The 27,299-nt window shown below is 36.2% G+C and overlaps 1 protein-coding gene across 11 annotated transcripts in view; it reads right to left on the bottom strand.

Moving 5' to 3' along the window:
- Window positions 1-27,299, bottom strand: part of SOS1 (SOS Ras/Rac guanine nucleotide exchange factor 1) — a 141,824-nt gene that overhangs the window by 56,129 nt on the left and 58,396 nt on the right. For all 11 annotated transcript variants that reach the window (XR_012379700.1, XR_012379699.1, XR_012379698.1 and 8 more), the window contains exons 2-6: window positions 20,493-20,618; window positions 14,771-14,902; window positions 12,728-12,892; window positions 10,510-10,719; window positions 5,547-5,690 (exon numbers count right to left, since the gene is read on the bottom strand). Coding sequence is in view for 7 of the 11 variants with exons in the window: in XM_025868106.2 (XP_025723891.1) it covers window positions 5,547-5,690; window positions 10,510-10,719; window positions 12,728-12,892; window positions 14,771-14,902; window positions 20,493-20,618 (777 nt within the window). In the remaining 4 variants the exon portion in view is untranslated. The remainder of the gene's footprint in view (window positions 1-5,546; window positions 5,691-10,509; window positions 10,720-12,727; window positions 12,893-14,770; window positions 14,903-20,492; window positions 20,619-27,299) is intronic.

A 27,299-nucleotide genomic window follows, 5' to 3' on the forward strand; every position in this document is an offset into this window, starting at 1 on the left:
ATATATATATATATATATATAATAAAATAAAGGCTATACACCAAAGTGGCTTAAGAGCGTAACTTTAGAGTCACAGAGACCCAGATTCCAATTCTGATCCTGTGAGCTTTGATAAACTAAGCCAGTTTCCTCACTGGAAAATGAATAATACCTAATTTCAAGGGAGTTGTTTTAGGAATTAAACAAGATATCATATGCAAAATGCTTACAAAATGCTTACTATGCATGCACATAGGAAACACTGAATAAACAGTCCCCAGTATTATCATTCTAAAATAGTTAATTTCAATAGGAAAAAAAAAAACTAACTACTAACTAGGAATCCAACCTCTCATCACACAGTTTTATTCTTCAGAATAAATTTGTAGAATTGCAAGCACTTCTAAGAATCCTTGTATAAGTTAACTGATTTTATGGTTAGTTTACTGGTTAAAATTCAATACTTAGTAGATTCACAAAAAAATTTAATTATCAATATATGTAATTGTGTATTAATGATTAAAAATATAAAGTATTCTAAACACACAGAAAAATAGAGAACAACCTAACATAACTATATTCACCATGTAGCTCAAAATAGTTCAACATCTTATAATACTTGTTTCAACTTTAAAAAAAAAAAAGTATCATGGTAATTGATCTTCCTGAGCTCCTTTTCACAAGTTTATCTCCTCCCTTACTGATCCCCAAAGGAAATCACTGTCCTGAATTTGAATTTTATCAATTCCCACATGTTTTTACATAATTACATATGTATCAAGAAATAAGGCAATTCTTTTGCAATTGGCACTTTACATTCAAAGTTGCGTCCAAGATTTATCCATTTGGATTAATGTGGTTTCTTCCATTCATTTATTCTAAACTCTGTAACATTCTATTGTGTAAATATGTATTTTTTGAGATAATTTAGATTCACATGCAGTTACAAGAAGTAACATAGAAAGATCCTGTGTGCACACTGTCAGTTTCCCATCGTGGTAACATTTTGCAGTAGTACAATATAGTGCAATATCACAATCTGTCCATTGACACTGATGTAGTAAAGTATGCAACATTTCTATCACCACAGGGATCTCTCCTATTGCCTTTTGGTAAGAAAGGTTTTTTTAAGGTTTTATTCTTTTAAGTAATCTCTACACCCAATGTGGGGCTCAAACTCGCAACCTGAGATCAAGCCGCATGCTCTACTGACTAAGCAGTCAGGTGCCCCTCTCCTGTTGCCCTTTTAGAATCACATCTCACTCCCTGTTAGCACCCAAATCTAAATTACGCATTTTTTCTTTTGTAGCTCATGCTTTGGGTGTCATATCTAAGAATCCTTTGCTGAAGCCAAGGTTGTGAAGACCTAGCCATGCTTTCTTCTAAGTTTTATAATTTTAGCTCTAACATTAGATCCATTTTATGTTTGTATATGGTATGAGGCAAAAAGTTCAAATTCATTCTTTCGTGTTTCTCGTAACTTGATAGTGTCTTTTTGTAAACAGAATTTTTAAAATTTTAATCTTTTATGGTTTGCACTCTGTTCTTTGAGAAACCCTTTGTATCTCAAAGTCATAAACATATTCTCCTAAATTCGCTTCTGAATTTTTCAAGTTTGCTTTTCATTTTTAGATTTTTAATCTGCTGAGAACTTGGGTATAAAGTGAGCTAAGGATGGAATTTTTTCTTTCCACATGGATAACCAGTTTTGACCCAGCATCATTTTTTAATTTGTTTGTTCTCTCTCTACTGGTTAATAATGTAATCTCGATCACAGATCATGTGTGTGTATATGTATTTTTTTCAGGGCACTCTATTGTGTTGCACTGTTTATACCTACACCAATACTCCACTCTTTATTTACTGTGGCTACGTAATAAAATTTAAAATTTGACAAGACAAATCCTCATAACTGGTTCTTACTCAAAATTGTAATTTTTGTCCCTTCATTCTTCCAAATGAGTTTTAGGACTAGTTTGCTATGCACTGGATTTAGATTATTTGGGAGACAACTAGTTATCATTATACTCTTGAGTCTTTCCATACATGAACATAATACGTATTTCTACTTATTCAGATCTTTATGAATCTAATTATTTTATGATTTTCTTAACTGGTCTAGAGTATTTATTGGGCTTATTTCTGAGTGTCTTATAGTTTTGTTTCTATAGTGGAGTATTTTTCCTTTAATGTCATGTATTCAATGGGTTATAACTGAGCATAGTAATGCTATCAAGTTTTATGCTAATCTTTTATGTGGCAACTATACTGAACTTGCCTAATAGTTCTAATACTACATAAATCTTGGGTTTGCCATGTTTACATGTTTTTGAACTTCCTATAAATGGAATTACATAGTATTTTGAATGTCCTTATATGGTTCACCATATGTTGCCCTTTAAAAAAATTTTTTTTAAGATTTTATTTATTTGACAGAGAGAGATAGAGCAAGAGAGGGAACACAAGCGGGGGGGTGGGAGAGGGAGAAGCAGGCTTCCCGCCAAGCAGGGAGCCCGATGCAGGGCTTGATCCCAGGACCCCGGGATCGTGACCTGAGCCAAAGTCAGAAGCTTAATGACTGAGCCACCAAGGTGCCCCTGGTTGCCTTTTTTTTAAAATTGGTAGTTCATTTTTTTTTTATTGCCATATAGCATTTCACTGTGTGAATATATGACAAATTATCCATCATGAATAAACCTGCTATGAACATTCTTAAACATGTTTTTTGGTAAACACAGGCACTCATTTTTGTTTGGTATATGCCCAAGAGTGAAACTGCTAGATCATTCGGTACACTGTATGCTTAATTTCAGTAGAAAAGTGAAACATTTTACTGAAGGGGCTGTACCAATTTATATCCCACCCACCATCAATGTAGAGTTCCAACTGTTCAATGGTTTTAAATTGCATTTCCTTGATGAATAAATGATGTTGAACACCTTTTCTTTTTTCAGGAAATACCTGCTTAGGTCTTTTGTCTATTTTCTAAAAAAAAACAAGCTGTCTTTAAGTTACTGATTTTACATACTCTAGATAGGAGTCCTTCATTGGCTATAGATGCTACAAATACTGTCCCGCCATCTATAGCTTGCATTTGCACTCTCTTAATTTTGGTTATTGATACAGATGTTCTTACCTTTAATGAAGTCCAGTTTATAATCTTTTCTTTCATGGTTTTAGTGTCTTGTTTAAAGAAAGCTTTGCTTATTCTAAGGTCATGAAGATTTCTTACATTTGCTTCTGCAAGCTTTATTATCTTAAAGTTTGAACTCACTCTTGAATAAAAGTTTAATTGGGCAGAAAGTTCTATTTTCCCTTAGTACTTGAAGCTACCACTCAACTGTTAGCCTCTATTGTTAAAGAGAAGCATTCTGTCATTCTAATTGTAGTTCAAGTACTTCTCTCTTTTCTCTCTCACAGCTTTTAAGATTTTCTCTTTATCCTTGATGTTCTATAGTTTCACCATGTTTTTGGCTGTAGGTTTATTTTTATTTATGTGTCCAGTATTTGGAATTCATTTCTGATCTGGGAACTCAGGTCTTCATTTCTGGTAAATTCTCAATTTTTACCTCTTCAAATATTTCTTCTCCATCATTCTTTATCTGAAACTATTAGATGATATTAAAGCCCTTCAATGTAGCCTTTATTACTCTTAGCTATCCTTTCATATTTTTTTTAAAAGATTTTATTTATTTATTTAAGAGAAAGAGTGAGAGAGAGAGCACGAGAGGGAAGAGGGTCAGAGGGAGAAGCAGACTCCCTGTGGAGCAGGGAGCCTGATGCGGGACTCGATCCCGGGACTCCAGGATCATGACCTGAGCTGAAGGCAGTCGCTTAACCAACTGAGCCACCCAGGCGCCCATATCCTTTCATATTCTAATTGTGGTTTCTCTGTGTCACATTTTCAGTGAATTCCTCAATTCCTTTTTCCAATTCATTCATTTTCTCCTTGAACTAGTTTAGCAAATGTTTACTACATACTGTTATTTATATTTAATTCCCAATATCCCTAATTGTTTCTTTTGATACTTACCTGTTATTTTCTTTCCACCTATTTTTGTTTCACAACATCTTGTTTATAAATGGTTCATATTTCTGTATTTATCTCTCTGAGCACCCTAAACTTCTTTTTTAAACTCTGCATGTCTATTATACAAAATTAATTTCATCCAGAATGAATTTATTTTCTAGTTAGATAGCACTCTAAACATTAGAATTTGTCTTGTATTTTGGAATTCTGTATTATGCAGACTTCTTGGGGAGGCTTTTAGTTTTTGGTTTCCTTTTTTTCTCTTCCATCCCTTTATGGTCACTCTTCTAGACCTGAACCTGCTCTGTAAGTGATTTTGGGGTCGCAGGCTCTGTAATCATACTGGCTTAATACTGTAAGATAATTTGTTAAGTTTTAAAGTATTTTTGTTATAGGGCAGTGTTTCTGTTTCCCTATCTCAAGTCCACAACTTCCTATAAAACCTTGCAGGGAGGAAGTTGATGGGATTTCCCTAGCATCCTCTTACAATCAGGGTCTTGAAGCAAGAAGTCCTGCTCACTTTCATGGAGCACATTTAGTCTTCATTATCCTAAAGAGCTGAACACCCAACTACCGGAGCTCATTACCTTGAATGCTTACTCTATCTCTGATCTTATTTTTGAGTCCAGTTATGTATATTCCTTTAAAAAAAAAAAACGAAACACCTTACAACTTGTATATGTTTGAAGCAAGAGTGGAGGGGCAGTCATGAAGCTTAGGTAGTATTTACCATACTATTTAGCCTGAAAATCTTAAGTTTTTTGTTTTACAAACTCAACCCTGTATTTGTGGATTTTAGAGTAAGAACAAAGTAAGAGCTAAAAATCTCAGAATGACTACCAATGCTAACTTATTAGGACGAAATCCTATATTTTAGCATTTGAATACCCATGGAGAAGGTTACTGTTTTCCCACCCCCGTAACATTTTATTCATCTAGGTCCTAGACCTGACTTTCCTACTCACTTCACTCCTATTCTAAATAATAATTACAGTTATCATATATTGAATAGCCTACTGTGTGAAGGTGGTTAGCTAAATATTTTAGGTAGGTTACTTTAATTTTCACAAAAATCCTGAGTCCTACTATTATTATCCCTATTTTAGAAATACAGATATGGGGATTTAAAGATTGGAGATAAATTGCCCACAGTCACATACAACTAAGTAGCAGAATCGAGGCTGGAACACAAGTAGTCTAACCTCAGGTCCAACTTCTATGGCTTCTTCAATGACGGCATTCATGGCCTTTTCTTAGCTTTGTTATAAAAGACAAGATGATGGACTGTCAGCTGTAAATGCCTCCCCTCTGTGGGATCTGCTTTTTTATAATGGATGAGAGACTAGTTTTTTTGTGGGTTTCATAAGATAATAGAAACAAATGTTGACAATGAGCCTCTGAGGAATGGACAGTATGACAGAGTAGTCAGCAGTTAATATCTATGATTTCAGATGGAAACAAGAATTAAGATTCCAATTTTAATGCAAATGTAGAGCTTTTATACAGACTTTTTTTGGTGTATAATTAAAGTACTTACCTCTGCTAAGTCTTCAAAGCAGCTTCCTACTAAGGGATGGGGGCTACCTTCATCAGTCATTTCCACAGTATCTTCTATATGGCCCAGTAACTTTACACTAAGTTCATGTATATCTACTATACGACTAAATATATTTTCTACATCCTGTTGGGAGGAAAAACAAATTCAGTTAGGTTATAGAATAAAAAACAAATTTTGAGCCAGTAATTCTTTTATAATCATGAAATTTAACATGGCAAATACACTGAGAAATTTTAACTTACAAATGCAAGTAAAAGACAATTCAAGAATTCTTTTTGCAAAGGTATACAATTTGCAAATACATTTCTTTAGGTCAGTGGTTCTCAAAATAATACATAGTACTTTTATGAAAACTACTTTTAAAACCAAAAAAATTCAGAGAAGAATGGCATTGTTTTATATTTGTGCAAATCTCTACCATCTAGCTTAAAAGAAGGTAGCTGCATTTAATCTGTTGTGATACATTGTTTTTGATTAAAGCATATGAAGAAAATCCAGCTTTACACAGAAGTTGGAAAAGGGAGGAATATTTTAATATTACAGATCTCTTTTTTTAGTACAGTTTTTTGAGATATAAGTCACATACCATAAAATTCACCCTTTTAAAGTGCACTATTCAATGGTTTTCACATATTCAGAGCTGTTCATTTATTGCCACTATCAAATTCCAGAATATCTTCATCACCCCAGAGAGAAGGTCTACATCCATTAGCAGCATTCTCCATTCTTCTTTTCTGCCCAGGGGCTGACAACCACTAATCTACTTTCTATCTCCATGGATTTGCCTATTTTGGACATTTCATATAAATGGAGTGAATGGCCTTTTATGATATTACACCAAAACTCAACAAATGGTAGTTTCTTAAACGTTAGTTGCAATGTGGAATCTGAAACCATATTATTTTTGTATTTCTAAATTAAAATCCATCAATCTATATTAGACTCTGAATGGATCCTTTACCCATGTGTGTTTTTGTAGCATTATGAATTTGGTCACTTGGAAAGTAGTAGTCCACTGAATTCCACAAATCTTCCAAATGTTAACACATTTAACATATTTCTTTTTCTTTTTTTTAAAGATTTTATTTATTTATTTAATTGATAGAGAGAGAGAGAGACAGCGAGAGAGGGAACACAAGCAGGGGGGAGCCGGAGAGGGAGAAGCAGGCTTCCCGCCGAGCAGGGAGCCCGATGCAGGGCTCAATCCCAGGACCCTGGGATCATGACCTGAGCCGAAGGCAGTCGCTTAACCAACTGAGCCACCAGGCGCCCCAACACATTTCACTATAGAATTTTAGAATACCAAATCCATTAGTGTCACCACAGATAGTATGAGTGGATAAAAATTTTCCAAAACTGTTTTCATTTGAAAGTTCAATTTTTAACACTATCAACAAATACTGTCACTTTCCTTGAAGTGACAGGTATTTCATTTGTTTTTGAGAAATGTCTGCCAAATACACAAGTCTGAATAACTACAGTCTGTCAGTCATTCTTTCAGGTAGTGTTTCATGAAGACAATGGCTAGTTCAGTTAGCAATTCAGTCATTCAGTGCTTTCCTTCACAACAAGCACCCTACTTTGATATGTAGCCTAAGTGCTTATGCGTGCTTCCTAATTGCCTCAGCTCTTCTCTTATCTGAGCCTTCTCCTGGCATGCCAAGCTCTTGTTCTTGTTCTACCAGTAGTGACAAAAAAAAAAAATCCATGAGTCCATATGTAGTCCCCTTTTACTTCATTTCTTCATTCTATTTGTCTATCATCTCATTTTTATTATGAATACACATGCATACAAGAGTGCTCAATACAACACCTAGTGACTTCTGTAAGATTTTCTGTAGGTTAGATTCCTGGATAGACTTCTACCATGGGGTTACATATTTAAAATGTCAATGGATATCTTCTTAAAAAGAGTCCACTGGGGGACGCCTCAGTGGCTCAATTGTTAAGCGTCTGCCTTCGGCTCCGGTCATGATCCCAGGGTCCTGGGATGGAGCCCTCCATCGGGCTCCCTGCTCGGCGGGGAGTCTAGTTCTCCCTCTCCCACTCCCCCTGCTTGTGTTCCCTCTCTCGCTGTGTCTCTCTTTGTCAAATAAGTAAATAAAATCTTTAAAAAAAAAAAAAGAGTCCACTGATTTACCCTCCCACAAGTAGTATACGGGAGTCACAGTTTGACCAAACCCTCACAAAACTGAATATTGTCAATTTTAACTTTTAGAAAAATGTCTAGGTAATTGAAAAACAAGAATTTACAATTATTTAGTTACTATTTTTTTGATTTGATTATTTTTAGTAGTGACCTTTTTTTTTTTGTCAAATCAACTTTGAAGCAGGATTCATATCCAATAAGATAAATCTATTTTGATGTACTTTTGGGTGAGATTTTATGTAGTTATTCACTCTTGTAACCATAACCATAGTCAAGACATAAAACGGTCTTATTACCTTAAGAAGTTTCGTTATGCCCCATCCCCATTAATCACCATTATTGCCCCCAGGAAACCAGTGATCTGCTTTCTGTCACTACAGATTAGAATTCTAGAATATTAAAAAAATGGAATCATAGATCATCTTATTTGTCTAGTTTCTTAGCTAATTGTTTTTGAGATGCATCCATACTGTTGCTTTTACAACAACTTCATTCCTTTTAATTCTGAGTAGTATTCCATTGTATGGACATACCACAATTTGTATATCCATTTACATGTTGATGGATATTTGGGTTGTTTCCAGTTTGGGGCCATTACAAATAAAGCTGCTATGAACACTCACAAACAAGTTTTGTGTGAACATGTTTTCTTTCTTTTTTTTTTTAAAGATTTTTATTTATTGACAGAGAGAGACAGTGAGAGAGGGAACACAAGCAGGGGGAGTGGGATAGGGAGAAGCAGGTTTCCTGCGGATCAGAGAGCCTGATGTGGGGCTCGATCCCAGGACTCTGGGATCATGACCTGAGCAGAAGGCAGACACTTAACGACTGAACCACCCAGGTGCCCCGTATGGACATGTTTTCATTTCTTCTGGGTAAAAACCTAGCAGTGGAATTGCCGGTAGTACGGCTAGTTTATTTTTAATGTTACATAAAACAGCCAAACTCTCTTCCTAAGTGTTTGTACTAGAGTACATTCCCACAAGCAGTTGCTCCACATTCTTTTCAGCATTTGGCATTGTCAGTCTTTTTAATTACAGCCTTTCTATCTAATGAGTTTGTAGTATTTCACTGTAGTCTTAATTTGCATTTCCATAGGCTACTGATGTTGAACATATAGCTTCTTTCATAAAGTGTGTGAATTTTTTACCCACTTAAAAATATCAGGCTGTTATTCCAATCATTGAGTTGTAAAAGTTCCTTATATACTCTGGATTCAAGTCCTTTGTTAGATAATGTATTGCAAATATGTTCTACCAATCTGTGGTTTACCTTTTTGTTTTTATGACAGTGTCTTTAGAAGAGCAAAAGTTTTTCATTTTATTGAAGTCCAATTCATTAATTTTTTATTTTATGGTTCTTGATTTTTGTGTCTTAAGAGATCTTTACCTATTCTTTACTCCTTTATTTTTACTGATTTTATTAAAAAATTTTATTTATTTGTCAGAGAGAGAGAGAGCATAAGCAGGGGGAGCAGCAGGCAGAGGGAGAAGCAAGCTCCCCACTGAGCCAGGAGCTCGATGTGGAACTCGATCCCAGGACCCTGGGATTATGACCTGAGCCTAAGGCAGACGCTTAACCAACTGAGCCACCCCAGCAGCTTTATTTTTAAAAATTTTAAGTAATCTCTTGGGGCTTGAACTCACAACCCCAAGATCAAGAGTCACACTCTCCACCAATTGAGACAGCCAGGTGCCCCTTTGCTCCTTTCTTTTCAAAAGCAACTTTATTAAGGTAAAATTCACATAGAATGCAATTCATCCATTTAAAATGAACAATTCAATGTTTTTTCACACTATTTAAAGATTGGTGCAACTCATAAACTACTCCTGTAACTTTTAATGGTCATTCATTGCCATACCTTGAGCCCCAGTCTCAGCTTCTGTAGTAAGCACTACTTTTCCATCAGTCATCCATGGCTAGACTTCTAGGAATTACTAGATGTAATTCTCTTAGACAATCTCAATTATTCTCACCACTCAGCATTTCCCCAGGATTCAATTAGGGTGGTTTGATTACTATTGTAAGATCAGTGATCCCTTCTCTAATTTTCAACATTACTGGCTCTCTCTTTTTGCTCCTCAAAATATTATTGTCACACTTCTATTATGGTAATTACCACACCATATTGCCATTTAATATTAAGTTTACATTTCAATCTTGACTAGACTCAATCTGAGGGAAGGAACTGTTTTATTCATCTTTGAATCCCTGTTGCCAAGTACTATATGATGCCTAACAACATATATAGGCAGCATTGATGAAGTGTTAGCTGAATGAGTCAAATTAAACAAAAAAATCTTCCACATTAACAAGAGGCTTTATTTCTTGGAGTACACAGAAGATTCTTTAAGTTCATTTGCACTTACAGTTCAGTCTAGTTTAGATTGTCTTTTAATTTTTTTTAAAAAGATTTTATTTATTTATTTGACAGAGAGAGACAGCGAGAGAGGGAACACAGCAAGGGGAGTATGAAAGGGAGAAGCAGGCTTCCTGCAGAGCAGGGAGCCCGATGAGGGGCTCAGGGCTCGATCCCATGCCGCTGGGATCATGACTCGAGCCAAAGGCAGCCACTTAACGGCTGAGCCACCCAGGGCCCGTCTTTTAATTTTTGATGTTGAATTTATTGAACCTGTTGTAGCAAATCTGAGATCATAGTCACTATGAATTAAATGCCACAACTTAAAAAAAAATTGACAAATTAGCAATCATGAACTACACAAATTCAAATTTGAGTGGTTGTGTAAAATTAACAACACATGCAATGATATATGTGTACACAACAATACTTACATTAGCTGAAAACAATTTTGAGTTGGAGACAAAGGGCTCTCTAAAAACTTTTATAATTAAATTTAGTTCCCTTATGTACTGTCGAATTTCTGCCATAAATGCTTTTACCAAATCATAATAAGTTTGCTCTCCTGAGGTGGAAGGCTCTTCATCAGTTAAAGATAATATATTTATATCTTCTACATCTTGATGAAACATGTCCATTAATACCTAGACAGAGATATAAAACAAGTACAATAAAATATGAATTTATAGTCGAAGTTACGCACTCTAAGTTGCTCTGCGAATACAGTTCTTAAGTGATAAAAAGCAGATACACAATAATCTCTTCTCGCCACTGCCCCGTGTGTCTTCTCTAGAACAGAATTCCCCATCTAATATACAAACCGCCTCCTCCAAGTCCTCCCCCAATACTAGTTAGTATCTGTCTCTCTTGTTAACCGATTACTTCAAGTTTGTTCCCAAATTCTATGTTGGATTTCTCTCTTAGTTTCCTGCTTCATACCCTTGCCATTACCACCTCACCTCATTCCAAGGCCTCACCACCCTGTATCTGAATAATTCACAGTCTGCTAACTGGCCTCCTTGATTACATTTGTTGGAGACTGATCAAAACCAGTCCTTATTATTATTAAAGAAGTCTACTATTCAAAGAAGTCTACTATTATTACTCTTGCTAAACCTCATCTTTCCACTTCTGTAAATTTCTACATCACTATACCTATAACACAATGAAATAATATTTTATCTTGGATTACTTCCTGCTTGTTTCACAAATATAAGTTTCCCTTCATCTGGAGCCTTTTTTCTTTTTTAAGATTTTATTTATTTGAGAGAGAGCACGAGCAGGTGGCAGGGCAGAGGAAAAGGGAGAAGGAGGCTTCCTGCTAATCAGGGAGCTGGACAGCTCGATTCCAGGACCCCAGGATCATGACCAGAGTGGAAGGCAGAAGCTTAATGGACTGAGCCACCCAGGTGCCCCTGGAGCCTTGTTTTGTACTTCTTTTGCATCTCCTCCCGTGTGTGAGCTCACATTATGTACTCAAAAATATTTTACCTATCTGACTTATTTAAAAGTATCAAATATTTTACATTTACTGAAAAAAGCTATTTTAAAAACCAAATACTTCTTCATTTAGAAATATCAATACATTTGAAATCCTTCCTCAGATCAGGTGATTTTTACTCTGTATGTTCACATTCTGAAAGAACAAATAAGCACTACAACATAATTAAGTGGACTTAGTAATCAGAAAGAATATTCCAAACCAGTGAGTATAGTGAGGAAAAAAAAAAATGGATTGAAATGCTTCACCAGAAAATATTTTCTTTTCTACAAAGTCATTTTTAGAAAATGAAAATACCAAGGCAATCTAATGCAATAACTAAAAGCTTTAGACTCAGATTTAAGAGTTTGCGTCTAGGCTTTGAAACTTCTCAGAAAATTCTGGACCAATTTATCTCTCTGAACTTCAGTTTCCCTTTTATAAGAGCATCTACCTTGGGGGTACCATAAAGACCAAATGAGATAAATTTCATTTTGCTTAACTTTCAAAAAATGTTTGCTCTTAATACCGTTATAATAAAACCGTACAAGTAGTAGCTACTGATAGTTAAGTATTGAAATAAAACTCTCAAGAGTTTAATATTTTTACATTTTCAAAATTTGTTTTAAAAATCCATGATCTTGGGGCGCCTGGGTGGCTCAGTCATTAAGCATTTGCCTTCGGCTCAGGTCATGATCCCAGGGTCCTGGGATCGAGTCCCGCATCGGGCTCCCTGCTCCACGGAAGCCTGCTTCTCCCTCTCCCGCTCCCCCTGCTTGTGTTCCCTCTCTCACTGTGTCTCTCTCTGTGAAATAAATAAAATCTTAAAAAAAAAAATCCATAATCTTCTAAGTGTCCCAATCAAAATAACTTAAAGAATTTTACAAACAAGAGATTATTACTAGTATTAAACCCGCTTGCAGGAACACATAAAAGAAAAACTGCATGACATGTTTAGACAGTTTAGTACTATATATATTTATATATATATATATATATATATGTAAAATATTTTATTTCCATAAAATGTTATCTTGAGTACTTGCTGTTAGGTTACTGGAAATATATCCTAACACATAATATATAATTTTATTGTCTGAATAGTATGTTAGCATCCAATAAATCAGGAATAAAAATTTAAGAACAAAACATAGAGAAGATCAGTATCCTACCTTATCAGCACACATTGCCACTTTAATATCTTGTTTTGTAATTTCATAATGCCGTATATTTCGTACATAATTCCCCACCAGCTTTAAAATGTCTGCAGAAATGTATTCTAATACAGCTACTATGTAAACAGAAACCTGGTGGTCAATTTTATAACCTAGGACCTCCTGAAAAATTAAAAGAAAAACATGTTTAAAAATAATTTACTACAAATTTGATACACTGATTAAAAATAAAAAAAAACATATACAATTTAGCTTAACTTTTACTGAGGCCTGTGACTATCAACAACATTTAATTTTAAGTGGTTCATCTATGAATAATACACATATTGCTATCTGGAAATGTAAGCAAAGCAAAGGTAAGGCAAAATTACCCATGATGATGTAAAATACTTAAGTAGTACAGATTACTTTAAATAGATCATCCTTAACCTAGAAGGGAAAGCCCCACTTTGGGTGAGGGGAGAATTGTTCACTTTACCTAATTCAGGATACCTGGAATTAACTATAACAAAAGACATTTTTTCTTTATGCAAAACAAAAGTTAATGTATTGTTGGTATCTGGGAATTTCTACTATAGCCTTATCCCTCTATTCTTCTTTCCAAAGGAACCTGGGATCCCAAAGCCCTAATGGCACACTCCTGGTATCTATAACTGTTTCTATGGGAGAAAAAAAAAGACCCATGCTATGTTCTAACTAACAACAGTGGTTATTAAGAGCATGTTAAATAGTATTATTAGACTTGAAAGGAAGTATGGGATTTTGTGGGGCCTACAGGAAAACAAGTTCTATTTTCTAAACAATCGGATTAAAAAAAAAAAACTTTGAAATAAGAAATTTACTTAAGTTGGCGACAGGTGGTATTTACCTTTAAAGACATGTAAAACTATTAAATGGTTATAGTGATAAGAATATATTAATAAATTGAAATGATATCCATAATTAGATCATAAAATTCAAAGTTTAGGATCATTATTAATACAGCATGCACATACCTCAATTTGTTAATTCTCTTAAAATATAATTCAATATACAGCTAGTAAGAATCATGAAAAGAGAATTATAAAGAAGTATGCAATTACTAATAGTTTAGTAATTTTCTATAACTTGCACTTACTTCCTCAGACCAGTAAGATATAGGCAGATATTTCTATTCCAAAACCAAAGTACAAAACATAACCTTTGGACAGTCTTAAACATCATCCCAGTGTTAATCTTAAATCTTGGACAAGATCAAACAGACCTAAGTTCTCTAACACTATAACTTTGAGCCCTGTGAACATGGGCTAAAAGTCACCTAACCACTTTCTGCCTCAGGCACCTTTTCTACAAACTGGGGATGAGAATAGTAACTTTGTGCAGTAATAAAACTTAGAGATAATGTATGCAAGCATTAGTATTTTGCTTATATTACAGTACACAGAAAATTATTGGTATCAAAATTATTAAGGTTTTAATTACTATAGTACCTGTATTTTTGATGAGTTTGTTTTATTAAATAAATAGAAAGAGCATTATTAGAGTTTCTAGCAATTATTTTTTTCTATTAGTTCTGGAGAGATCTCTCTCTTCAGCTGACTGATTTAAATGAGAAGTAGGACTGGGTAGTTTAGGTAACCTTTAGAAAGTTTTTGTTCAAAGATTACACATAACTCTGTGGCAGACTCACAGAGGTCCCTACACATCTAATGATTTGAAGGATTTATAGGGACACTTAGGTCTAACCAACAAGAAAGGGGTTTTACAAATTCTCTTTGAGGTTCTAGTAACACCTGTAATGAACAAAATCCACAATTATAACTTTTCTTAGTCTTTTCAATTTGCATATTTTTGTTGGTATGAAATTACTTTAAATCATGTTGCCCCACTTATACTTTGCTATTATATCATCCCTCCCCATGACATGAATTCCTGGAAAAATTAAAATGAAAGAATTTTACTCTTCAATTCACTATCATCCATAAAATATATTCTTAGTGCTTGAAAATCATAGGTTTTATTTTGCTTTTCAAAGGCAAGAAGGCAGTATTTCAGCTTTACCTTTAGTAAAGGATGAATTTTTTCTACTGGGAGAGATAAAGGGTTTCTTCGCTTCCTCTTTTCAATAGCCGATTGGGCATCAGCTATTGCCCACTTATCAATTGGATGAGGGAAACTTTTTTGAACACGTTCCTTGGAAAATAGGAAAATAACAACTAAGCAACAAATATATTAAATAGTGCTCTTCACTTACAATTTACTTTTAAGATCAAAGAATCCCCAAAGCAGGCTTTTCACTTATGGTATAATTTATACTGCAAACATACTTAAGCTAAGAGAAAACTATAGCTGTCAATGTATTAATATCTTAATTAGACAATTAAGAGCTAAACATCCCTTGTATTATCTAGGGGAAAAATCACATTCTGACTTTCAACTTCACTGTGATAAAGCTAATGACAAGAATGATTAGAATAACCACTGCTTATATAAAATCTCAAGGAACAAGACCTAAGTTCAAGAAGCAAATATCTAAATCCAATTCTCCTTCATTTGTCCTTTCAATACCAATCACAACCTCAAGGAGCATTTTGCACTTGAAACCTCTAAGAATTTTTTTTCTTTACTTCATTCATCATGCAAAAGTACCTGACTTCAAAACTATTTACACATCATGGAAATCAAGGGTTTACATCGGTAAGAGTAATTTTTATACACTGTAGCTCATCATTAGAGTCTGAATCGTTCATAGATCATTAATTTTTAACAAAATACTTCAATTTAATTTCTAGCACTTATTCGGTCAGAATTTCCACTGAAAGTGAAGGAACTCGTGTTAATATAAAAGCTAAATTTCCCTACTTTAATACACTAATGTAATTCACTTCAAACCATTCTCTCAAGTTTTAGAATTCCACTTTCAGGATACCATAGTTAAAACCAGTAGAGGTCGCTATTAACATAATTTAAACACATGTATAGAGCTAGTAGTATGTAAAAACGGCTAGATAAAATTAAACATCACTCCTGATTATAAGCCTAAATAAAAACTTTTTTTAAAGATTTTATTTATTTGTTTATTTGAGAGAGAGAATGAGAGAGAGCATGAGAAGGGGAGGGTCAGAGGGAGAAGCAGACTCCCTTCTGAGCAGGGAGCCCAACGTGGGACTCGATCCCGGGACTCCAGGATCATGACCTGAGCCAAGGCAGTCGCTTAACCAATTGAGCCACCCAGGCGCCCCTAAATAAAAACTTTTGTCAGCTGCTATTAAAATGCCATGTGATACTCTGGGGGGAAAACATGTTGATTTCTAGGAAACATTAAGAACAAATTTATAAAGTGAGAATAGTTTAACCCATTCAAGTTAAAGACATTTTCTCTTCATCTACATTTAAGGCTAAATCAGCTGCCAAACATAAGAAGTGATTGTTTCAATTCTAATTAATGGAATTAGAGGTGTGCTGAAAGAAATTATTGTAGTTACAAATGGAGTTTACAAACTTTTTGAAATGCCTAGTTGAAAAGCTATTTGCCAGGACACTATTACCTTCACATAATACAGGCAATACAGAGGTCCAAAATATTGGGGGGAGTTTGGCAGGTGAAAAGGAGAAAAGGGAAGGGAGATAGGGTGGAAAGAACAACCAAAACAAAAATGCTTTTCCTTTTTCCCAGGAAATGACTTGCTAATCTAAAAATAACTAAGAGATTAGGACTAACTTGACTATGGCTTCTAATTAAAATTTTCAGTGATGGGTTTAACCTGTGGTTAATTAAATGGGTAGAACCATAGTACAAACCTTACAATGCGATGGCCCTGTGGGTTGCTAATTTTTTTTTCCTCAACTCACAGTAAGAAATAATAAATTCTTAATACATTTCACATTATATCCTTAAACATCATACACATACTAAACTGGAATGAAGTTCATAAAACAGAACCTGCCCTTATTATATGCAATGCACTGATATTTTCTATTCATGTAAAAAATGTTGGGCAAAGCACTAAAGTGATTTTATGACTCACTAATGGGTCATAACCTAGAGTCTTAAAAAGCACTGGTGTAGGGCGCCTGGGTGGCTCAGTTGGTTAAGCGACTGCCTTCAGCTCAGGTCATGATCCTGGAGTCCTGGGTTCAAGTCCCACATCGGGCTCCCTGCTCCAGGGAGTCTGCTTCTCCCTCTGACCCGACCCCCTCTCATGCTCTCTCTCATTCTCTCTCTCAAATAAATAAATAAAATCTTAAAAAAAAAAAAGACAAAAAAAAAAGCACTGGTGTAGAGGGGTGAAAGAAAAGCAGAAGAGAAGAGAAGCTGAACTCAATATGACAATTCTAAATATACTGAACATGTATCTTTGGGGAAAAAAAAGTCATTGGTGGAATCACAGAGGCCAACTGGAGACAGGGGTTGAGGTGGAAGAAAATAGAACAGCGGTCCCTTCCCATCTCAGTTCTATCCACCGAACTCCAGGTTCATCTATTGTCTTGAGAAAGAAGGGGAAAGAAAATCAGGAGTGATAAAAGAGAAGACAAGAAAGAGAAAATAATATTGATGAAAAATACATTTTAAACTTACTTATTAGTGTATTACTGGAATCAAATTACCAGCTATATAGGTAGGAGATAATAACCAGGGTCAGAATGTATGGGAGAAGACTGGTAGGGTAAAAAGAGAGAGAGAGAGAGAGAGAGAGAGAGAGAGAGAGAGAGAAAAGGTGCCTCGAATGTGAAAAGGCCAAGTTGAAAGAATTAGTTTATCTCTTGTGGTGGCAAATTTAATAGAGCAAAATAAATTTTTACGATTATTTTATGTATTTTAAAAGTTTTTTTAAAAGCCCAAGGAGGAATGATCAAAGATTCATGAATTAGAATTCTATTACTCTGCTACTTCAAGATTATAATTTCATGTGTTTGAAATGAGAAATTCCATCTTCAGTAATATCTAGTAAGACATCATTATATTCACTTAAATATCTCTGCATGTCCTCAGTCTTGTCTAAATACCCTTCCAGGAGGGTGCCTGGGTGGCTCAGTTGGTTGGGCGGCTGCCTTTGGCTCAGGTCATGATCCTGGAGTCCCGGGATCGAGTCCCGCATCGGGCTCCCTGCTCAGCGGGGAGTCTGCTTCTCCCTCTGACCCTCTTCCCTCTCGTGCTCTCTATCTCTCATTCTCTCTCTCTCAAGTAAATAAATAAAATCTTTAAAAATAAATAAATAAATAAATAAATAAATACCCTTCCAGGAATGGCATAAGAAGCGTATTTGACTACTGAATGTAAAAGACTCAGGTTTCCACCTTTTTAAAAAATCTATTCTACCATTCTGAGGGTTGTCTAACATAAAATAAGGAGAATACTAATTTTTCTACAGGGTTGTCGTAAAGACATATATATGTACGTAACTGCTATTCTGTCTGATTCTATCACTGTCATATATTCTCTTTCCCAACCATTCCCAATTCCAAAGCCAGTTCACTGGTCTATCACATGACTACATCTATTTTAAGGGTCCAGATTAAGTGCTTAAAAATAACAAGATAGGGTATAGGGTAAACATATGTCTTCAGTATCTCAGTTTTCTGAGTACTAAGAAGCTATGAAATTTCCTTTATTATTTAGAGTCTTGAGGACCCACATATCGGTTAAATCTGCACAAGGGAAAGACTGAGACTCAGTGATTTTCAAGAATTCAGAGATTTCCTTCAATATTGGAAAATTATATATTAGTTTCTACATTAGTTAAAAGGAGGAAATTAGACAAACATAGGTATATAGTACAAGCTATCTAGAAAGAGCTGAATTTGAGTCTGTAATGTTATCAAACCAGCAAATTCCTGGAATGTCATCTAACGTCAGAATGATAAGCAAGATGAGATCTGTAACTCTGTTCTCATACAGCAGGCACAAGGCTGAGTGCTGCATTTCACAAACACTGTGGGAGAACCTAACTGGATCCAAAAGAGCAACTGGAACTGGAATTGTTCATGAGAAGAGTCCGGCAACCAGTTCTAGTCAAGATCTACTCTGAATCCCAATGTAATTATTTGCCTATAGGAAATCATGAATACAAGATAGCTGACCTTATAACTCAATGGGAAAAATGGGATAAAAATGTATGAAACCAACTTTGAATTACTTAAGAAATCAAAGTGAATTACTATTCTATTGCACACAATCTTTTCTACATCCACAACCCTGGTAATTCAATGCTTTTAAATATCCCTTTGCTTCAGCTGAAATCTGTATCTCCCCTGAAGACTACCAGAGCAAAAACTGCCCTTGTCCCAAAACCTGTTTGAAGGTAAATTTAACATCTTTTCCACTCCCCAAGTTGTTTCTGGGTCATGTAAAATCTTGCCATCATCTTGTGTGACTTTATCATCTATATTAAGGACACATAAAATACCCTGGCCTCTTAATTCCTTGAATACCTCTTGTGGGGACCTTTTCTTCTAGCCCAGCTGCCATCACATGGCCGCATCCTGCTTTGTAACTGTGTTACTGAGGAAATCTTAAATTCCAAAAACTTTGTCTCTGATCCCAATCTATTCTTTTAATTCTCTCACTCGGGTATTCTAGTGTTATCAGTTCTCTGACCTTATTGGGAAATCCAATACCCTAGGTCCCTGCATGTTTTTCCAGTTTACTTGCCCTCTCCTGGCAGAATGGCTGAGTTGGAATGTACATCCAAAAAGCTTAGACTTTCCAGGTTAGAGTCTTGGCTTCACTACTTATTAGCTGTGACCTTGGGCAAGGGCAATTTATTTAACACCTCTGTGCTTCAGTTTCCACATTTATTCATTCAACATGTATTTCCTGAGTGCCTTCTTAGTGCCAGACATTGTTCTAGGTGCTAGGAATTCGGCAGTGAACAAGAAAAATAACCTCGGAGCTTACATTCTAGTAAGGGGTAAAAAACAGCACCATCTTCATGGGGTTATTAAAAACTTTAAATAAAACATAAAACATGGAAGTGTTTAGAACAGTGCATGATACTATAGCAAGCACTCAAATAGTAGCCAATAACACATTTCACCTTTTTTTCCTATCCAGTTTAGGTTCTCTGATTCTTTTCAGAAATTTCTCATTGGATATGCTCATATATCAATCTCTCTGCCCCCTGGGGAACTAAGCAGGGCCTGGGGTATTGAGATATACCTTCTACCCAACCACTGTTTGTGATAAAATACATGTAATAAGTGAAGATCAAAAGATTAACTGACATGTTTTTTTTTTTTGTTGTTGTTGTTTTTTTAAGTAGGCTCCATGCCCAGCAGGGCTTGAAGTCATGACCTTGAGATTAAGACCTGAGCTGAAATCAAGAGTCAGACACTTGATGGACTGAGCCACCCAGGCACCACTAAATGAAATGTTTTTTTAAATGACAGTTGGCTTTAAAAACAAAAGAAACACTTGAACATATTCCACTCTTCAAGCTGTGTGTGTGTGTGTGTGTGTGTGTGTGTGTGTGTGTGTGTGTGTATGAAATTCTTGCATCAAGAAGTAGTGTTTGGAGGTCAACAAAAGTTCATTCTAGATGAAAAGCAAAACATGGAATAACTGGACAGCTAAAACATATATGAGTTATCAATACCTAATACAAAGTTAGAATAAATCCAGTTTTCATTTTTTTAATACCACATATATATTTTGTGAACTTGAAGAGCAAACTCTTTCACTGACATTACAATAAGTACACAGATTAGATGTGTGTGTGTGTGTGTGTGTGTGTGTGTGTGTGTGTGTGTGTGTGAAGTAAATACAAGGCAAAATTTAACATACCTCTACATCTGAAGCACTTCGGGGCTGAGCTTGGCATAGCATATTTAATAACTGCAAAATTAATTCTTCAACATATTGAAGAGCATCATCACTAGACTCAAGAGTCGGATGAACTTGCCCCTGGACCTATAAACAAAAAGAAAAGTAATTAAAATGTAGATCTGTACTCAAGAACATGGTCTGGTTTGCAAGTACAGATTTAAATGTTATGACCCAGAAGTCAGAAGTTCTCAACCTTTTTCCCAGCTACATACACCATACGTGCTTATTAACATGCTCCTGGAGATTCAGATACCTAACTACAAATTTCAATATATTTTTTTCTTAAACCAGTTACCCTGAGGTGTGGGAAGGCAGAGAGGGAGGGAGAGGCTAGCTGGGAATGAAAGATGCAGTTTATATGGTTTTCATCAAGAACCAGTGGTAGTTAGAACATTTACTCAATGTACTGCTTGGGCAAAATTGACCTCTCACAGGTCTCTGGCCCTTGTTTCACTCTATCTTTCCTACTAAATGATAAAATCCAACAGGGATTTCTTTTACTCACCAAAATTAACACCAGCACCTAGCACTGTGCAGGGCACGTAATGCAAACGTGATAAATATTTGTTGAATACAAAGTCACCTTATATCAAAGGACACAAAATAGTCACTTTTGACAATCTGTGACTGTCTCTGCTTAAGGAGGATAATTTAGTGGTCACTCATGCACAAATGCCTAATAATCTTTACTTTCATTTTCCTCAGTCATTTCTTTGGAGGCCCATCAGGCCACTGGCCTCTGTAGAACTTACATTTTAATAACCAGCACAATAATCGTCACTTGCATCCTTTGCCACTCACTATGGGGGTCACAATAGTGAGTCACACATATCTCACTATTCCCTACTTTTATTTTTTTTAGATTTTATTTATTTGAGAGAGAGCACAAGCAGGGGGAGTGGCAGGCAGAGGGAGAGGGAGAAACAGACTCTCTGCTGAGCAGGGAGCCCCACATGGGGCTCAGTCCCAGGACCCTGGGATCATGACCTGAGCCAAAGGCAGATACTTAACTGCCTGAGCCACCCAGGCGCCCCTATTCCCTACTTTTAAAAAATGGCAGAAAAATCAGTTCCGGGAGACAAACAATATATGTTTTAAAATATGCTCAACTTTACAAAGAGCAGCAGAGCCCTCTCTAGAGGAAAGTGCACAGTACTCGCTGGCCAAGAGCATGTGGTCTGGTCTGTCCTCCTAGACCTCACTAGCAGACAGGGTATGACAGCCTCAGTGTAGGGGGACATTCTATTTATTTATTATTTTTTTTAATTTTTTTTTTTTTTTGACAGAGACAGTGAGAGAGGGAACACGAGCAGGGGGAGTGGGAAAGGGAGAAGCAGGCTTCCCGCGGAGCAGGGAGCCCAATGAGGGGCTTGATCCCAGGGCCCTGGGATCATGACCTGAACGGAAGGCAGAAGCTCAATGACTGAGCCCCCCAGGAGCCCCCCAAGGGGGACATTTTAATAGACAGTATACTATATAATGAATTTCTGAAATGTATGTTAAACATACATAGAGGGGAGCCTGGGTGGCTCAGTCAGTTAAGCGTCTGATTTGTGATTTTGGCTCAGGTCATGATCTCATAGGTTGAGAGATAAAGCCCTACATCAGGCTCTGCACTCAGTGGGGCATCTGCTTGGGATTGTCTCTCTCCCTCTGCCTCCTCCCCCCACTTGTGTGCACTCATGAGCTCTCTCTCAAATAAATAAATAAATCTTTAAAAAAGTTATATATATATACATACATATGCATTTAAAATACTTTTTAAGGAAAAATACTTTAGAGGCAGATAATACAACAATCCACAACTGTGGCAGGGAGTGCTACATCAAGTATGAGGTTTAAAGCAATTTATTATTATTTTATAGATGAAGAAACTAAGCCCCAAAAGGCTTAAATCATTTGTCCAAGCATTTTTGGTCATATTTGGTATAGCAATTACCAACCTGTTTGTAACTGATTTGTTTATCAATCTCTCCACCCTATTAGATGACTGAATGGATGTACAATTAAAATAATGAACAGTTTGGACTTAGAGCCCAGAATTTGTGTTTCTCCGCTCAGTGCTTGCTATTTTCCATGCCATCATACTCTAACTAATATGTATAACTAATGTAAACTTATTTCCCTTCAACACTTAACAAGACTAAACCTGCCTTTTTGTTTTTAAATTGGAACTTGACAAATGTTTTATTTACTTATTTGAGTATAGGTGACACACAATGTTACACTGGTTTTAGGTGATTCACCTTCTCTATACCTTACGCTACGCTCACCAGGGTAGTTACCACCTGTCACCACACCACTACAATATCACTGACGATATTCCAGATGCTGTGCCTCTTATTCCTGTGATTATTCATTCCAGAACCAGAAGTATCCCCCATTCCCCTTCACTCACTCAGCCCATCCCCTAACCCCTTCCCTCTGGCAACCACTGGTTTATTCTCTTATCAGCGACACAATCTATTCTACCTCTCTTATTTCCTTGTGCCTCTTCCATTTTCTTGTGGAGCTTCCTATTTTCCTCTACCTCTGGAGGGTGGATTCTAACCTTATTTGTTCACTCCCTTCTTGTTCTTCCCCCCCCCATCTCATTTACTTCCACATTTTAAACTATAATCTATGCAGATGACTCCAAATCTACCTCTAGTCCTGACTTCTCTCCTGAGTTTTAGACACACACTTCAAATCACTCGCTAGATATCTCCACCTATCCTACCAAAATCTCTACTATAACTTGGGGAGAAAAAGGAACTTTTAATTATAAAAGTTTTTAATAAGAAAAACTATATCTCAGGGCACCTGGCTGGCTCAGTTAGTGCAGCATGTGACTCCTGATCTCTGGGTTGTAAGGTTCAAGCCCCACACTGGGTGTAGAGATCACTTAAAAATAAAAAATAAAATCTTTTTCTTTTTTTAAAAAAGCACTTAAGAAAAGCTGTATCTCACACATAGAGCTAAATTTAAAAAATGAAAGTATATTTTATTTTTTTTTAAATATTTTATTTATTTATCTGAGAGAGAGAGTACATGAGAAGGGGGAGGGTCAGAGGGAGAAGCAGACTCCCCACTGAGTGTGAGCCTGATGAAGGGCTTGATCCTGGGACTCCAGATCATGATCTGAGCTGAAGGCAGACGCTTAACTGACTGGGCCACCCAGATGCCCCAAAATGAAAGTATATTTTAGAAAACACAGTATAGGGGCGCCTGGGTGGCTCAGTTGTTAGGCGTCTGCCTTTGGCTCAGGTCATGACCCCAGGGTCCTGGGATCGAGCCCCGCATTGGGCTCCCTGCTCAGCACAAAGCCTGCTTCTCCCTCTCCCACTCCCCCTGCTTGTGTTCCCTCTCTTGCTGTCTCTCTCTCTGTGTCAAATAAATAAATAAAAACTTAAAAAAAAACACACACACACAGTATAGACAGCCCTTGTTTTCACAAGATGTTGTACTGGAAAATGTAGCTATAATTGGGGGTTACATTCCTGTCCAAGGCTCCAGAATCATATGAACTATAGCTACAGATTTACAAAACCACAGAATTTTAGAAATAAAAGGGACTTTAGAAGTCATTTAACTCAGCCCCACTATTTAGCAAATGAGAAAAAGGAAACACCCATGATCCTATAGCTAACTAGCAATGCTATGAATACTAAACCTGCACCTCCTGGTGTCTGGGCCATAGCTCTTTCCACTAAACCCTTGACTGTCAAATTTGGAGTCTGAGGAGTGTCATAGTAGCCCCATGAGCATAAGGAAAATGCTCACAAACTGTATCTAATCACATAGTAGGCTTCCATAGAACACTTGGCTTGAAGTATGCTGTCACACTTTAATAAACATTGGCATGTAATAAATGCAAATACAGCACTATAAATCTCTATAATCTGAAAAGGTAAAATCATTTTCATTCAAAATTATAAAGTAAAATTTATAAAATTATAAATTTACTAAAAGTCCGACATACAGCTAAAATGCCAGAGATAATATTAAAATGAAAATATTTAATCAGGGGCGCCTGGGTGGCTCAGTCGTTAAGCGTCTGTCTTCAGCTCAGATCATGATCCCAGGGTCCTGGGATCAAGCCGCGCATTGGGTTCCCTGCTCCGCAGCCGCGCCTCGGGCCCGCTGCTCCGCAGGAAGCCTGCTTCTCCCTCTCCCACTCCCCCTGCTTGTGTTCCCTCTCTCGCTGTGTCTCTGTCAAATAAATAAATAAAATCTTTCAAAAAATATTTAATCAACAATAATTTTAATTAACTTTTAAAAATATCAAAGCCCTTTGAGGTTTAGGTACACAGAAACACATTTTATAAAGTGTTCTGCAAAGTGTAAATTAATCAGATTTTTAAAAAAAAAAGTACTTTGTTTTCCAAAGAAACCCATGGAAACAACATAATTCTTCACTAATATATCTCCATCTCCGGCTGCTCTTCAATTTACACTTTATGCTGAAGCAATTCAAACTATCTGCAGTTTGCTAAAACATGGCATGCATGCCTATCATTCATTCCCTTACCCTTTCACCTGCCTATCTGACTTTCAAAGCCCAGCTCTCACCTCATTTGGGAAGACTTCCTTATTTCTTGCCTCTTTCTAAGGTAGAATTAATCTCATTCGCTTAAATGATTTATTGACTCTATTAAGTATCAGACTCTGTTGGTGTTGGATACATAGTGATAAACCAAAAACAGTCTCTGCTTATAGGGGCCTTATACTCTGCTAATGCTTGTACTGGATACCACATTTTTGTTATCAGTTTGTCATACTGAATTATATGTTCCCTTGTCTACTGGATGGACAGTGATGATCTAATTGGGCAGGGCCTTGTTTATCTAGTTCTAGAATCATATTCTCTTTACTTTTCGCTCTAAATCCGTGACATTCATGGTATACTCAAAGCTTTGGGGTTGCAGGGGTAAAAGGAATAAAATATTTCTTTCTTAAAATTAAGACTGAAAAGGGATAGTGGCAAGGCTAGAGTTTGGATGATTTCTGGAGCATAAACCCTTAAAGTAGAAACCATTCAATATATAAAGACAGAACATAAAATAGATGTTTATTATGTAGAATCAAATGAACTGTATATAACCAGAGTGGTGAAATACTATGGTTTAAACAAACAAACTTGATACTGCTTATAATTCAGGCACATATAATTCAAATGTTGGCTAAGTTTGACACCTTGCATGACGCATAAAATTTTAGAAATTTAAATTCAAACCATATTATTCACTGATAGTTACTAATAGCCAAATAAAACCTATAAGTAAATTAATCACACAAAGCATTAGGCTTAAACAGAAAATAATGCATGATGTCAGCTGTTCTAAGTTTCTGAATATTATTAACCTTTACCATACCTTTTCTTTTTTTAAAGATTTTATTTATGTATTTGAGAAAGAGAGAAACAGCGAGAGAGGGAACATAAGCAGGGAGAGTGGGGTAGGGAGAAGCAGGCTCCTCACTGAGCAGGGAGCCCCATGCGGGGCTCGATCCCAGGACCCGGGGATCATGACCTGAGCCGAAGGCAGACACCTAACGACTGAGCCACCCAGGCGCCCAACGACTGAGCCACCCAGGCGCCCCTACCCTTTACCGTATCTTAAACCTATCAAATTAGGATCACAAGGTTCATTCATACAAGAGACTAATAAGTTATTTTACTTCCTTAAAAAAAATAATACTTCAAAACCTCTGACTGAAAAACATGGACAACAGTAAATGTTTCAAGACAAGAAGACCAATTCCTGAAATAACAGACTTTGCTCTTTATTCTTTTAAGGAAGATGCTGTTAAGAGCTTTAATGAGCAGACAGAAGTAGTACTACATTTCCTGTACAGACAGAATAAAAAACACTTCTTTTCTATGAGATAGTGTTACAGCTAAAGTGTTCCATTCCATTCAAGTGGTACTCAAGGTATTTAATCAAATGATCCAAATTATTCAAGACCATACAGAATAGGTTACACTGCCAAATCTTATGACAGCCTTCAGAAGTCATCTACAGCTGATATTCACTGAGGCTGTGTAGCGGGTGTGTGTGTGTGTGTGTGTGTGTGTGTGTGTGTGTGTGTAAGCATTTAGAATTGGGTTTATATACCAGATGTGGGTTTTCTTATGACAGCCTTCAGAAGTCATCTACAGCTGATATTCACTGAGGCTGTGTAGCGGGTGTGTGTGTGTGTGTGTGTGTGTGTGTGTGTGTGTGTGTGTATGTGTGTGTGTGTAAGCATTTAGAATTGGGTTTATATACCAGATGTGTGTTTTCTTATGACAGCCTTCAGAAGTCATCTACAGCTGATATTCACTGAGGCTGTGTAGCAGGGGTGTGTGTGTGTGTGTATAAGCATTTAGAATTGGGTTTATATACCAGATGTGGGTTTTCCCTTATATACAGTTTTCAAAAAAATTATTTTTATACTTAAATTTATTGATATCAAAAACTTCATATACTTTTAAAATATAATTACTTTAGGTAATTTAAGTGAAGCAAATGTAAGAACTTCACTAAAGAATTGAGAGCCATGAATAAGAATTTTATATGATCATGACAGTGAGTAATTCTTTTAAGGTATAATCATCATATTCAACCAAAGATGCAACATTTCGTCTCTAGTGGTTTCTAACAGATTCAGAAGCAACTTTGTTGGCTATTGCCAGATTTTGTGGAATCTGTAAAAACAAAGGGATCAGGTCTTTATCAATTCCTAGTTGTCTGATACATGAGTCCTCTAAGTGTATTCAGCAAGCCCTTGGGTAAACTGCCAGAA

The sequence above is a fragment of the Callorhinus ursinus genome, unplaced genomic scaffold, assembly GCF_003265705.2.
Source record: "Callorhinus ursinus isolate GAN/ISIS: 27379988/994484 unplaced genomic scaffold, GSC_fseal_2.0 scaffold10, whole genome shotgun sequence".
Lineage (NCBI taxonomy): Eukaryota > Metazoa > Chordata > Mammalia > Carnivora > Otariidae > Callorhinus > Callorhinus ursinus.